Genomic DNA, 16497 nt, shown 5'->3' on the forward strand with positions numbered 1-16497 from the left:
TTATCAATTAAATTGTAGATTTCATTACACTCCTACTTTGTATCCATTCAACATAGTGATAATTCAATAAAAATGATTCAATTTTATTCATAAAAGTACGCAATCATTTCATCGATGTTTTGTTATGACGTTGTCACGTTAAACGTTCGTCCGTAAACCGACTTTACAGACAACCAATTTTTTTTTTTTTTTTTTTTTTTTTTTCCCGGTTATAAAAACACAGTTTTAAAACAAAATGCGGGAACACAACTACTCGTCAGCCCTTCAGTGTATTCTTAAATACTTTTTTGCAAACAGACGCCAATCGAGTATCTCGAACAGTTGTCAAATTACGTGGTTTCTTCTGAAGATCTGCACACCACATGCGTGACCAGATATGTAGGGCCCTTAAGCGGCATTACAGTGCTACATTTTTTCCTTACTCTGTAAGTAGTACCGCCATTTTGTTTTCTATAACTTTTCGCCATTTTGTATTCCACCATCTTTATGTTAACGCCATTTTTGATTCCACCATCTTTATGTTAACGCCATTTTGTTTTCTAGATGTTCCCGCCATTTGGTTTTCTAGATGTTCCCACCATTTTATTTTACGGAACTTTACACAATTTTGTATTCCACCATTTTGAATTGATGTCGCATCTGCCATATTGATCATTTGTAATTATTATCCAAAAATCGGAAAAAATATTCTTAACTTTATAAAAAAATGTTTTAATTCGTGGAGTTTGGAGACCTCGGTTCGAATCCAGTGTTAAAAATAACCCTTGCCCAATGATGGTTGCTGGCAGACTGACCTCCACCACTAGTGCCAACCACTACATCATGGTGGCCATACTAGATGCCACGATCTTGTTTTCGTCTGCTAGAGTTTGCTGCCTCCATATTGGTTTAATTTATACCTGCTACAGCACACTAACGTCAATCACCAGTATTTTGTAGCATTCGCCATCCTATCAGCCATTTTGGCTGCCATATTGAAAATCTGTAATTATAAACTTAGACATTTGGAAAAAATTCTAAACATTAGTCCATTTTTAGCCTAAAAATATTTTTATATTTAAATATCGTGAACATTCCAAAAAATGGCTTAAATTCATCTACTAGCCGCCAGTAAGTCACTGATGGTGTATTGACTACCATCTGGAAACTATATAATTACTAACTTTAAAATACAGAATAAAATTCTAAAAATTTAAAAATTCACTTATTAATATATTGATTCGAACGATTCATGTCCAGGGTTAGATCCTTTGTTGATGCAACAAAGAAATTTAGGATCTAAAATATGTATTTAATTAGTTATCATCACTACAAAAAATACTATACAAGTGTATGACAATAAATGTTACTTGATATCACTTTGTCTACCATGGAGGCCTTCTTCATCGATAATTGGCATTTCTTTCAACCAAGTCTTGTCCAATGTCAAGCATAGTGTATCTGAGCTACGAGGCCGTCGTTCATGAGCACCTGTCAGGTTTTTGGCTAACTTATAACACTATGGTGGATATTATTTTTAAATTATTAATATCATCTTTGATTCTAGCTAAGAATAGAAAATATATCAGACATCCAAAACTAATGTATGCCAAAATCATCAATCCCTGTTTTATCACTCACTATGCCAATTTCCAACCCTAAGGGGTGAAATAGAAGAAAAGGTCATTATTTCTAATTTACTAGAACCAGTGGTAACTAAGAATGGGCCACATGCATTTTGAGTTCATAATTTTCTTTCTCCAGTCTATTGGAAAATGTTTGTTAAAGAGGTAAACAGGGGTATGTTTGGTTTTACTTTAGTAAAATTGTGTCTCCACAAGTAATAAAGCAGGATGTAAAGACGGTAGGTTTGTTTTTAAGAATAAATTTGCGTACTTCCAAATATACTTACAAAAAGTTGAAGTAAGAAACTAAGAATGAGCATGCATATGTTATGGGTAATGCTAGAAGTAGAAAACCTAGGTTTACCCACGTTAACAAGTTTTTTGGCTCTTAAGTCCGAATAATAACTCAAATAAATGTGAATTCGGCATTTAGCCGCGGACACCTAGGGCCACCCACCATTGGCTGGGTAATGTTAGGTGTTGCTTTGCACAAAACGCACGGGCGCCAACGTTCCCCGCGCTACCGGACAGAGTGCACGTACAGCATTCTGTGATCATGTTTATAGAAAGTTTCAAGAGTTATTGTCTGTGAAGGGATCGAATTGCTTTCACTTTAACAACGCACTGTATTTGCAACTAACATTAACGATCATGGAACTATCGAGGAAAATGTACTCAAGGAAACAGTTTCCTGTTTGTTGCGATAAAACTTATTAATATTGAAAATGTGTCACCCTAAAAAAAAAGCTTACTACAACTTGCAAATGAACAATCACTTTTAGGTCAAGGTTATAAAAGGTGTAATTGTAAAACAAAATGTTGCAGGAAAATTTCGCAATTCAAAGTGTCACAGCAGTTTTTCTTACATAAATAACAATTTCTTGTTATTAATAACAACGTAAGTACTATTTTGTGAAATATTGTCATACATAATTATAATTTTGATTATATTTAATTACGGATTTTCTCATTCAAAATACTTTAAATAGGTTATGTTTAGTTAAGGTATAAATGTTTTGTCTGTCATCAAATTCATTAAACTAAAGTTATCAATCAATTGGTTTTTCTAACATTACCCAGTCAGTGTTGGGTAGACCTGGGTATAAACGTATAAATGCCGAATTCAAATTTATTTGAGTGATTATTCTGAATTTACCCACCTAACTAGGAATATGCTAAGTTAACCCGGGTAAATCAAGGTTTACTTCTTGTAGCATTACCCATAGCACAGTTACAGTTACATATTTTTTTATTTTTTTTTATTTTTTCATATTTGTCTGTTAAGGGATGACAATAGAGTAGGTTAACTTTATTTTAAAAATATCATTTCTTCTAAGAATATAAAAGTATGAAATAAAGGGAAGAGCACACAGCACGGTCAAACATGGGGTTTTTCATAATTTTTAAAACGTGGAGGATTCTTCAGTGAGCCGATGGGTTTCTTCATGATACTTCAGTTTCCTCCGCCATTCATTCCGCCAAAGCTCCATCATTAGAACACAGTTCAGAACTGAAGCATTCAAGTCGCTTCCACCGAGTACCGGTTCTCAGAACCTGCTAATCCTGTCACCACCCGTCCTGGGAATGCTTCGACCAGGGCTCTCCGTAAATTTACAAGCACTGAGTTTAGTTACTTTGATCACAAGTATGCAATAATAATTTTGAGTACCATTTTAAAAAAAAAAAAATTGGTGCATGTACTTACTTGGCGGGATAAAAAAACTAATTTTATGAGAACATAACTTCACTTAATAAAGAACACTTGAAAAAGTTTATAAACACAATTTCTATCATTAATATTAAGAATAAATGTTTTTGATTATATGGACCATCATCCAGACTAAATCACTGGAGTATAAAATTTAAAAGCACATTTATAATTTTTAAATGTATGTAGCCCTTTTTTTCATTGTCAAAATTTTGTCGCAATTTTGTGAAAATTCACTCATTAATTTTTTTTAAACGTGCTTAAAGAAGTACATCATCAAAATCCTTCAAAACTTGTCAAGTCTACAGCAAAAAAAATAAAGTCTCTTCTTCCTTCCACGGCGGGAGCCATCGAGGGGGTGAAGGGGAGTGGGGGAGCTAAACAATCCGGGGACCGGGTCCGCTTGAATCTCAAGATTTATTTTAAATGCTAGAGTTCACCCCGGTAGCAGGACAAAAATTACAAATCCATTTGCAAGTAAAATTCTCAAGAAACCTTAGAAGTTGTGCAATATGCACAATCACATTTAAAGTTAATGGCCACGGTACGGTTTCTTTCGACAGCCCTGCTCCGAGTAAGTGACATAGCCAGAAGGGAGGGGGGGGGGGGCGGACCCCTCCCTTCCAGTATTTAAAAGTAAAAACAAGCATGGCAGAATAAGAAAATTACAACAAATTAGCAATGTAATGTCGCAGAGCGATTATTTTCGATGAATCATTGTAATCAGTGAGCTACAATAATGTATTTGCTCAATATAACCCAACATGTAGCAATAATTGTATTTCCAAGTAGTATTTTATTTAATGCCAGTTTGCATGTGTTACTATTTTTTTTCTCCATACAAACTTGACATGTGTGTTTCATGTATACAACAACATTAACATAGTATATGCATTTATAACTTGTTTTAACGAAATCATCGAACAACTGACGTTAAGAACAAAATATTAAAATCAATTAAAGAAAATCTGTAGTATAATATGTTCAGTTTTCTTTTCTTAAGCAAAATCATTATTACTGTGTTCAAACACTGGTGTTCTGAGAATTTAGTTTGACAGTAAATTTTCTTTTAAAATCCAATTATAAAGAAAACATTCTCATTATAAAAATTAGATAACGGTTACATTGGACCACTTCCTTTACAAAATCCTGGCTACAGCCCTGTCTGTTTGCCTGTTCACTCTGTTTATAACGCAACATAGAACTCTGAAGATGAAAGTCAATATAGTTTCTTCATAAGTCCAGATGTCTGAAACTACGAAGAATCGTTCTGTTTAACACAAAGTTTGAATAAACCACAACTTTTCCAAAATTCTATCACTTGCATAATTCAAATAAAGAAATTTTGTCCAGGCAGATAAGAAAAATTTTTTAAATACACTGTGGATGCTGCTAAAATTTTATTCTGCCTTCAAATAAACATGCCTGTAGGTACCAAATATTAAAATATTGATTATAAAAAATAAATGAATTATTTGTTTAAATTTTAGGCAGTAAGAAAGAAAATTACATCCAGCTACCCTTCTAGTCATCTTTAGTTTGAAAGATAAAAGTACTGTGCTTATGCAGAACTTTGGTCATTTTCAAAATACTTAAAATATTACTACAGTGATGAAGACCAAACGGTAACATAAGAAGAAACAATTCAATTCATCCATAAAGCAGTCTTATTTATTGGAATATAAAATTAATAAAGAACTTTGTATGTAGTTCATTCCCAAAATTGTTACATAAAGTGTTTCACATTTCATAATTTGTGTTTCACGAAAATATCAGGGAATAGTTTTCACGACGGCATCATTTGATATCATACATATAAAATATCGGTACTCATAAATTAAATTATATCACCAAAATCATATTGCACGTATAGGTTAAGCAGTAAAAATAAATTTAAACAAGGAAAAATATATATATTTTTATAACAAGAACAAATATTTTAAATGCACAGAAATTCTTCGTTAGAAAAATTAAAAAAATATATGCTATTTGTAACAAAAAACTATAGTTGCAGTGATACAAACCTGAACAGAACCCAAAAATGAATGTTCCATGGATGCATCAACATGAAATGTGAAAAATTATCAATAATCACAACACATTCCTTTAATCATTGGGTAGTTACAATCAATGGTTACAAGCATAGTGACAGAGCAAAATGTACAGTAGTATGGGGAAAAATACCTAGGCATGTGCGAATTTTTAAAGTCATAATCTTAAAATTTGAATCAAATTTAATGAAATACACATACTTTAACAAGCAAAACAAAAAAAATTAAAAAAAATTAAATCATTACTTGATTGTTTGGAGGGAAAAAATATTAATATTATTTTTTAAAGATTAAACATAGACTATGTCACTATTAAATACAGTCATTATGCATGCAGGATAACAACTGTCACATAATAAAAGCAGAACACACTTCACTTTCTGGTTCCTCTACATACTTTGAGTATGTACAGGGAAGTTTGCATGTAATGCCAACTTAACTCGGTGTTAAAGCATAGAAAATTAAATAAGGAATAATTAATGGGTTTATATTTAGGTTAACATCATTTATAAAACAGGAGCTTTCAGTATTCCTTTGTTTTTATTAGATTTGGGCCAATAAAAACAGACCATCAAACATTTAATATTCATATTTGAAATTTGAGACACAAAATTCAAAGAAAAAATATTTTAAAAAATTCAGAAATTTAAATTCTTGAACCGGTTGACAAGGACTACCTACATTATTTATCTACACTTTAGGCTAACTTTTTTTTAAGCAGATTTTGATCGTTTGTATGTTTTACTAGCAGAACTCGGCAGATGTTGTCCTATATATCTCAAATGGATGGTTTGTATGTAATTTAGAATCTATAAAGCATTTGAAATGGTATTCCATTTTAAACTCACTCACTAATTCCTAATCACATTCACAATCACTATTTGTTGTTATTGAGGATTAAAGACGTAAAAATTAAAATATACCAATTTTCATGGCGATCGGTTGAATGTAATTAATAAAATTTGATGTGCTGCAGAGCCATCTGGTGGCAAGTTACAGCAAAATGAATAGCATAAAAACCTCCTCCATTAAAAAAACACTCAGGGGTGCCAACTGTCATGGTGATAGGTCAAACTGTGTTCAAGTTTATCGACATCATACATACCAACATCCATTTATATATATAGAGATGGTTTATAACCAAGTTTGAGGGACACCTGAAACATTGAATGAAGTGAAGTGGTCACATTTTGGAAACAGTTTCAAATGACCTTATTTGGTGTCGCAATATGGCCATTGTGAGGTACAAAGTGACAAAGTGAGTGACAATTCTTAACTCCATGCTAATAACACTGTAAAAAGTGTTTTGCAAAATTTCAGGAAACAAATCAACAACTTTCAAATTCAAAAATTAATAATCATATTTTTTCTAAGCCTGGTAGGTATGGTTCATTCCATTATCAGAGCCAAGGTTTCATGGTTTTATATTCAATAATATCAAGGTTATACAGCATCAAACAAAATCACATAAAATTACTTTAATTGTGGTATGTATCACATTCTATTATTAAAACAACTCAAACTATATAGCTTTAGAAGTAATTGTGTGGTTACTTTTTTTTAGTAATATGCATAGTTTCAAATTAACATTTTACCATTTGTCAATGCCTTATTATTACATTATTATTTACTGACCAAAAAATCACTATGCAATGTTGAAAAAATAATTTCTATTTTACTCCTAAAAACCGATACATTAGATTACATACATTTTTATACGTACTTGTGAAATAAATGTTACAATTTTCCTAGCAAAATCTTATTAAGATTCACAAAATAAATCTAACGTTTTAAGAGACAAAATTAGCTTATTCAGTAACATTATTTTGGTTTTATTGTTTTGCCTTTCATTTTGCTTTTATTTTAGTTTTATTGCTATAAGCACTTAATCTTGTTTCTGTGGAGAATCTACCAAAAGTCTATGGTATCCAGATAATGCTTGTCCACATTTAAAGCAACAATGTCTTGAACAGTTAAATGTATATTATTAACGTCCCAGCTGCAGATAATAGAATACAGAATGCCAATATTCTGATTGACATGAAAAATTTGATGACGAACATCATTCACAAAGTATTTTCTCGAGACAGATCTCTAATAGACACCTGAGGCTATTTCTTTTTTTTTTATACATAGTTTCCTGATGCTTTTTTTTAATGTTTGCTGATCTGTTTTATCTGTTGTATGGTAGTAATTAGCAAATAATGTATAGTAAAACTGGAGATTTGTGGTGAAGACCATAAAATTAATTTTTCGGTCAAACCTATTGGTCCGAACAGTGTGAATTGTAAATCTGAATGGAACTTAATTGTTGCTGGTTTTTTTAATAAAAACCATTAAGTATGAATGGAGTTGGTAAAATTGGGAGGATAAAATAGAAGTTTGTGTGTGTACTTACGAGTAAAATGCACTTTTTTGGGTCATACTGACCCAAACAGTAAAAGTGAATATAAATCTAAGCAGAACAGCAGCAGGGTTAAAAATAATTGCTAAATATATTTTAATTTTCTGTATCAAAAATTATGCTTAGAATATGTTCAAATCTAAATTAAATCCTCTTCCCTCAATTTACAATAAAAATATAAAATATCATGGAAATGAGAATTATTTTTACTCTTTTGACCCCTTAAAAATATTTGTAATTACAATAATTTTCATTCAGTTCGAAAAATATAATCCATTTTTATTCAACATAGGTATATAAATACTTATTCGCACATGCCTACAGACAGCCTACGCAAGGAGAAAACAAACAAGGATGTGATCAACAACACCTTGACAGACTTACGGTACTCTCCCGCGGTGTTGAATCCGTGATAAGGAACATCAGGTGCAAATCCTGCATGACAAAAGCTTATAAGCTTCTCTTAAATATATATATATAATTTTTATTTTTTTTGGATAACCATAAAAACTTTTGTAAAACTAGCGAAAATAAATTTACATCAGGAAGTGGAATATTTCATATTTCCCCCATACAAAATAAATCACAGAGTCTTGCTTCTTCGCTATGCTTTATGGCGTGACATCTTTGATATGTTGGGCGGCCTCGTCGTCCAGAAGCCAGATCAGCTTCCCATTGGTCGGATTCACTCTGCCTGCGGGAAGAGGCTCCTTGTCCTTCAGGATCCTCTGCAACATCGCCAGGAAAGCTTGATGCAACGAGGTTATCGAAAAAGGTGAAAATCATACATATTGTAGTAATTGATTATAGAATAAACCTTTTGTAGTGCTTAGGCTTCTACAAATACTGTTTTTTTCAAATGAAACGTCTTTGCTGAAGGGGCAACAATTTGCGAGCGTTACGAAAATTCCGATTGCATAAGGGGAATATTTAGGTACGTGGTGGGGGTTCCGGAAGAGGAGGAAACGGCAGGGGAGAGGTAGAAATGATGACAGCATACTTTCACACTTGCATACACAATTCCCTCACTTAGCATGTCTTCAAACTGCGGAAAATTCATTTAGCGCAATGTTAATTTTAATGCCCCAGTCTTGAATAGCACATCTGTAAATTTCAGTTAGGCACGAAAATCGCCACAGGCGAAAAAAAAAGTTGGGCATGACGCCACGAAGTCTACTTCAAATCGATAAACAACAGTGGGATATAGTTAGCTACACGAGGGGAGAAGAGATGCATGTGCAGATCTGACAAAGCTATCAGCTGTTGTACAAACATCAGCTATGGCAAGTTCAGTTTCGGCTATGAAGTGTAAAGGACCAAATGTTTTCGCCGGGCCACATACCGTCCGTGATAGACTTAAGTCTAGCCAGCGGCAAGGAACTCGCACGCACATAAACAAAGTAACGTCTGCCCATTCGTCTGCCGGTAACTGTACATGCGCAAGCACCTGCAGTTGGAAATGTGGCTTCCAAGTGACAGTGTAATGCATCATATTCAAATATTTTAGAGAAAATTAGAAGTATTACAGCGTGTGAATGTCATGAAGGCCACACTTATTTTTTTAAGCAAGTCTACTGTGCGCACAATCGTATGAAATAAGGACTCTATCAAACATTAATATAAGTCTTATGCTGTCGGTTGTACTAGCGGGAATATATTTGACATTAGATACTCGAACAGAAATGAAGAGATATTCAAATCGAAAAGGTTGTTAAATGAATGGTGCAATTAAAAAAAAAAATCATGGGTCTGACAGGATTGGTGTTAACCAAGTAATGATACACGAATAAGATCTTTTATTTTTGAAAAATTAAATGTAAATATCCAGACAGTAATATTGGTTTCACTGCCAGTAAAGAATGGTTTGAAAAGTTCGTGGAACAGTACGGACTTGACTTGAATGTCACTTCCATACGGGCAAGCCAACCAGCCAACTGACGATAGTACATGACCACCTACCTCCCGTTATGCAGTGTCGTCATACAAAGTATTTGATGGTAGTCTTATAAAGATAAATGATGTGACAAATTTATCGTTGAGTGTTATACGAAGCATTTATATTACATAAAGAATATATCCCTACAAATTTTGAAACACTTTAAGTAAATAAGCCTTGCTATTTATGGAGACTAACGCTTCAGAATACGCTATTTCAAATAACACAAACATTTTTTTAGAAATGCATTAGTCGTGTTAAGTGAGGGATTGGTGCACTTGCAAAATAGCATCATTTAAGGCTAGCCAAAAAAAAAAATTATGTTTCCTATACCTAATAATATAATAAGCAAGATGTTTCACTTCTTTCGCATTTGGACTCCACGCACACATAATTTTTTTTTTTCATTTGAATCAAATTTTGAATTGAATTACGAATATTTTTTTTAATCAAATTACACATATGTATATTTATACATAGCAATATACATACATGCATGTACACATATATATGTATAAACAGATATACATATACACATATAGTCATGTACAGGGTGGCCACTACATTTGTGATAAAAAATTCCAGGTTTTTTCCAGGTTTTTCCAGGTATTTTCAAGATTTTCCAGGTTTTGCAATATATATACAAAATGACATGTTTTTATTTATGTAATACATTATACAAAGCACACATTTTAAAACACGGAACTGTATAGTACTAAATATAAAACAAAAATGCACAAAATGTGATACATACCCAACTAAAAAAACAGGTGGCAGTTTACTAAATATATATTTGCCACATAACTTTAACCTTTTTTGTGTTTAAAATTTCTTCGTCTATGAGAGCGGTCTGTTTTAAGGCATCACTCATTATTTTGACTCTTTTTGCCTTGGTTCTTTTCTGTTTTTTTTTTTGAACCAAATATATTTTGTATATTTTGTACGTATTAAACAGGGCACAACACTGGCCGGCTGGTGGTTGTTTTCATTCAAAACGTGGCTAAAGAACTTGCATGGATCAAGCTGAAAACATCAGGCTATACGTGTAAGTTATAAGGAATCTTATTAGTGTCATGAATTGAGATATGTTTTTCGAGTAGATATACACATCGACCTACCGGATGCTCGCCCGCGTCTTGTTTTAACTGTCGCAGCGATGTTTATTTTGACAGCTCAAGCAATTATCTTTTCCCGTGAGTTGATAGAAAAAGGTCGCTTCACACAGCATAAAAAAAAGGAGCTACGCCACTTATTCCCCACGCAGGAAACACACTGGCTGCTGTCTGTCATCCCCCGCATTTCCCCCTTCATTTCTTCTAACATTCCACGTCCCGCCTCTCGCGCGAGCAATAACGAAGCGATGTAGCAGTTGCACCACGCATTGGGTCGTGTTTATGCTTTGCTGGTGACCGCAGGAGGTCCAACATGCTTTTATTCGGTATATATGATCTTTCATTGCGTTTTTTTTTATAATATTTTTTTCTGTTTTTCACATTTTGGTCAAAATTTCCAATTTTTTTATGGTTCCCGAGAATGTACTCGTAAAATCACTGCTTCGTTAAATCCGGTGTTCGTGAAATCGGGGTTCTGGTGTACATAATAATTATATGTTTAGTATTATTATTTTACAAATTGTAAGTGGACATAGCATTACCGACGTTAAAGGTAAGTTAATGCGGAAGGTTTATCGGCCGGCCTCAACACGCTGAGAATATTTATAAAAAAAAAACGTGTTGTGTCGTTAGTTACTGGACATATTTGACAGTTTATTGATAAGTGATGGATTACAAGACGTCGTAGTTTATAACACCGCTAAACCGTTGGAAGCTACTAGTATAAATTAAAGTACTAATAAAACTTTGTTACAGGAAGTGTGAGCTTCATCCTGTGCAGGTTGAGTGGAAACAAAATTCTGTAACTTGCAGGTTTCTTGATTGGTTAACTTATTTATAACTCTATTGTAATTCTTAGATTTGGCATGGCTTGTAAATGCTCCCCTACCCATCGTATCGATCTTGAAACTTTTATTGCATATCTTGCATCTCACACAAGTTCTGTCTTTCGCATCCTCAGTAGCCCATGGAACCTCAAGACTCATAACGACAGGAATACCTAGTAGACATTGCCGCAATAGCTTCCTAACAAACTGCACAGCGTAAGACTAAAACCGCTCGAAGACTTGTACTGAACAGAACAAATTAGAACAACACCCCGTGTTGCACGCCGTAGTGCGGTTCATATTCCCCCTCCCCCTCCGCCTCTTAGTGACGTATTGCGTCTATGAGGAAAGAAGAAACATGACACGCCTGGGAACACTACAGTCGCTGCCAACATGACACTGTACAGATTTGCCGCGTGATTATCAGACGCCGCGATGTACGTCTTACATAAGTTGTGCGCATTTACACCGCAGCATTTGCCCAGGAAAGAAATAAAATTCCAGACAGTTTCCCGGTTTTACCCGGGCCCTTTGAAATTCCCGACATATTCCCGGTTTTTCCCGTTTTCCCGGTTTGGTGGCCACCCTGCATGTACACACATATATACATTTAATCAGGGGCGTAGCCAAGGGGAGGGGGGGTTCTAGGGGTTCAAACCCCCCCCCCTCCTAGCCACAAATCTTTAATTAATTTCTTATTCATCACTGAAACAAATTTCATATTAAAATTAATAAAATTTAAACCATTACAATAATTAAATTTAAGAACCGAAAACTGCTAAAATAGCACTATTTTACATCTTAAAATCCAAATTTTCCCGGGGGGAGGACCCCCGGACCCCCCCCCCAACCCCACTTTAATACGGAGGGGGGGGGGGGGGTGGCCATGCTTCTTAACACCCCCCCCCCTCATACACAAATCCTGGCTACGCCACTGCATGTAATCATGTACATATATGTATATATTCACATATGGGTCAATCCATTTCAAATCATCCAGGGGTCTACACCCCACCCCCCTCAGATTTTCTTGAAATTTTTTTTATAGCACCTATGAACAAATATAACAATGCTTTTTTTTTATTTTGGCCAAATTCGCTTTAGTTTTTATTTTATAATTTTTTTTTATAAAATGGTGCATTTTAACTGATATGCGCACGTGCACACGCGGACGGGGAAGGCGCGCCGGGAACTCACCCGGACCACGTCGGCCTTGCCCGCCCCGGCCAGGGCGAAAGCCACGCACTCGGCGTTGTCGACGACCGGGAAGGTGAGGGTGACGCGGGACGGCGGGGGCTTGGGGGAGTCCGCGACGGGCGCCACCCACACGCTGGTCTCGTCCAGCAGGCGGTGTCCCGGGAACAGGGAGCAGGTGTGGCCGTCGCGCCCCACGCCCAGGAGCAGCAGGTGGAAGCGCGGCAGCGAGTCGGGAGGGAAGAACACCGACAGCTTCTGGATGTAGTCCCGGGCCGCCTCCTCCGCTGGGGGGGGACGCAGAAACCAGACACTCCGCACTTTCACGCACCAGTTTTATTTGCCAGTTCATTTTCCTTATCCATGTCGCACAAAAATGTTACATTTTTAACTTTGCCAGCTAAAAATTAAAAAAAGGATGCGATATAAAGTAGAACCTTCATTAACCACGATAACTGCGGGGGGGGAAGGATAAGCGAAAATCACGGATAGTAAAATTCAAATGTATTTAGGTTATACAATACAATTTTGTAAATAATTTATACAAAACAAATGGTCAAGTATTACTGACATAAATTATTAATTTTTAAAAATATGTATGAAATGAAATTATTTGTATTGGCCTAAAAGACAGTTTCAATTAGAAACATTGAAACGGACGCTTCGTCCGTTTGTATTCACACGTGCCATCCTCACCCCCTCCCCCCTCTCCTTCCACCAGTTTTTTTTTTAATTTTTTTATGGGTGTTAATTTGTACCGCTTCTGCGATTGGCCCACATTTTATCCGAGGAACTGCGAGCCAATGGGAAACACTAAACCAAGAAAGTGCCGAATTACAGACAGCCTAGTTGAGACGTCTCACGCGTCAGTAGCCAATGAACAGGTGTCTTTTCCGCGAGTATTTAAAGGACTGTGGAGTCTATCCTAGAGGTCAATGAATCCGCGAATTTTGCAGGTCTCTACTCATATGTAACTAGCCTGTGAATACTTGTGATATGTACCTGGCATCACAATGAGCATCACTGCTCCAGACAGTTTCCCTGGGTTTTCCTTATTTTCCCTGGCCAACCAAAAAAAATTTAATACCCCATCTCATTATCCAATCTTGCAAGGCAACACAAATAAAGAGTGAGTCTGAATTCGACAGAAGCACTTGGGCAGGAGGTTTATCATTAGTGTTTCCCAAGGTTGGAGTTGGAGCTGAACAGCATTTTTATTGTAAACTAGCAAAAATTAGCTTCACTCGCGTTATTATCACACAAGGACGTAGCCAGGAGGGGGCGGGGGGGTTAGGGTTTCAAACCCCCCCCCCCCCTTAGGACCCCAATCTTTAATTAACTTCTTATTCATCACTCAAACAAATTTCATATTAAATTTAATAAAATTTTCACCATTACAATAATTAAATTTAAGTACCGAAAACTGCTAAAATAGCACTATTTTACACCTTAAAATCCAAATTTTCCCGGAGGAGGACCCCCGGACCCCCCGCTTTAATATGGGGGGAGGAGGGGGGGGGGCATGCTTCTTAACACCCCCCATACACAAATCCTGGCTACGCCACTGATATCACAGTACTGTATTGCTGATATTTTACTATTGTAAGAAAAGTTGTAAATAATTCCAAACACTTTTACTACAAAACAAGAAACAATAAATTTTCTGGCGTATGAAATATTTATTTCATAACATAACCCTTTAAGAATATTTTCTAAAGTGGTTATACGTAAACCTTTTTTCTTTAATTTTCAGTATAGATTAAGTAGCTGATTAAGACACAATCAAAATGTACAGGTCCATGCCATCAGAATCAAGGGATAAAATTGTATACGTGATATGGAATTTTTATCAGACATAGTGTATCCAGTTTATATCAATGTTTTAGGTATAATTAAATTTTCAAAATCTACCTAATATATATTTTGCTATGGTACAGTTTCACATTATGAATGGCTTAATTTATTTGAATATATAATGTTAAAATACAATTGGATACATTACAGAGAACAATTTTTGCTACCAGGAACCATATCCTCAAAGAAATAAACATATTTTCAAAAATATATTTTGGTGCCCATTTATACAGCTATGCATCCCCCACATCCTATTCCTTTATTTTAATAATTTTGTTAAATTGCAACTGGATAACATAAAAGAACAATTACAGTGATATGTATTACCAAAATCATGCAAATATTTGAATTTAGGAAATAATGTTACATGACATGTATTAGTACCTAACACCCAAAACAAAACTAACACACACGAATGTAACATAATAAAATTCTCCCTTAAAATGTAATTAAGAAGGATATATTATAGTACTTACCTGTCAAATTCGGATCAATTTTTATAAACTGGTCTTCAGTCAAAGGCACAGTGCCTATCAATGCTGCTTTGTACATTCCATACGTAGAGTCTGAACTTTCTGTTGGGACTACTCGTTCATCGCAGAAAAATAATCTCCATTTAGACCAATCTGTTTCGATTTTTGGTAACCCAATAGAAAGAAACTTGATTAGAGAGCCACCTAAAATTATACACAGAAGTGGTAACTAAACCTTACACCTAAAAAAAAACAACTAATGTAGGTATCTAAAAAATCTGAGGCTAGTAGCAGGTTGTGAAAAAAAATTTCAGAAATTGACTCACAAAATCAGGCAGCTGTTTAGTAACAAGACAATCCCGTAACTTTCAGTGACCAAATTAAACTCAGTATTTGTCAGTATGCTCAAAATGACATGCAATGAATTGTGCAGATGGAATGTATATACAAAATTCTGTAAAGCATAAACATAAGTTCAGACATCAAGAGTATAATCATATCACACTGCTGGGAGACAGGTTAAACAGGTGTAAGTGGGAGGAAGGATATGGGTATAAGAATATGAGTGAAGAAGAATGGAAAGAGGAAGGCAAGTATTCCTAGAGAGGACAGGAAGAGAGTGGAATGGGATTGAGGGAAAGATACTGAATGTGAAAATATAAAATAAAAAGGACTTGAAGAGGCTTCAGAAATTTTGTGGAATAGATGGAGGGGGGGGGGACTCCTCATCAACGGGCGGAAGCCAAATTGCAAGATAAATCAATCACACGCACAAAATATACTCAATACCCCCAGCACAAAATATGGACAAGAAACACAAACACTCAAAACGTTGATTTAACCTGATAATCCAATTTTGAAAAGCTCATCTTTTTCTATAGCTTTGTTTGCTTTATCTTCTATTAAAATGGAAAGTTCGTGTATTAAGTCATCTTCGTCTTTCACGATTCTTATAATTCTAGACATATTTATTAAAAACAAATTATATATCAGTCTTATCTGAAGTCAGTTTAGCGATACCGATCTCGCTTTGCAGCAAAATCATAGAAAGCTTGTATATGATATCACCTAAGAAACAAACACCCGCTTACAGCGATCCAAGTGGCACACATTGAAGAACACCTGTGAAATTAAAATTGTCGTGTATTATAATTGGCGATCTCCGCACAAAAATTCTGTCGTGGTTTGAAAACTTTTCGTAGAAAAATGAATTTTCTCTCCTTACAACTGCATTAAAACTATGTATTTTCTTTTTTTAATTTTTTTTTAATATAGTCAGCGGAAAAATCCAACGACCAAGAATTTAAGAATTAAGAATTAGTGAAAAATTCACT

General features: G+C 35.0%; 1 protein-coding gene across 1 annotated transcript; it reads right to left on the reverse strand.

Moving 5' to 3' along the window:
• Positions 1-4697: 4697 nt before the first annotated feature.
• Positions 4698-16221, reverse strand: LOC134541083 (6-phosphogluconolactonase). The gene is made up of 4 exons (XM_063384236.1): positions 16006-16221; positions 15167-15367; positions 12840-13123; positions 4698-8495 (listed from the first exon to the last, which is right to left on the reverse strand). Exons 1-4 carry the CDS (start codon positions 16127-16129, stop codon positions 8379-8381), a joined length of 726 nt encoding a protein of 241 aa, XP_063240306.1. The 5' UTR covers positions 16130-16221; the 3' UTR covers positions 4698-8378.
• Between the last annotated feature and the right edge of the window lie 276 nt (positions 16222-16497).

This window comes from Bacillus rossius, chromosome 18 (assembly GCF_032445375.1).
Source record: "Bacillus rossius redtenbacheri isolate Brsri chromosome 18, Brsri_v3, whole genome shotgun sequence".
NCBI classification, from domain to species: Eukaryota; Metazoa; Arthropoda; class Insecta; order Phasmatodea; family Bacillidae; genus Bacillus; species Bacillus rossius.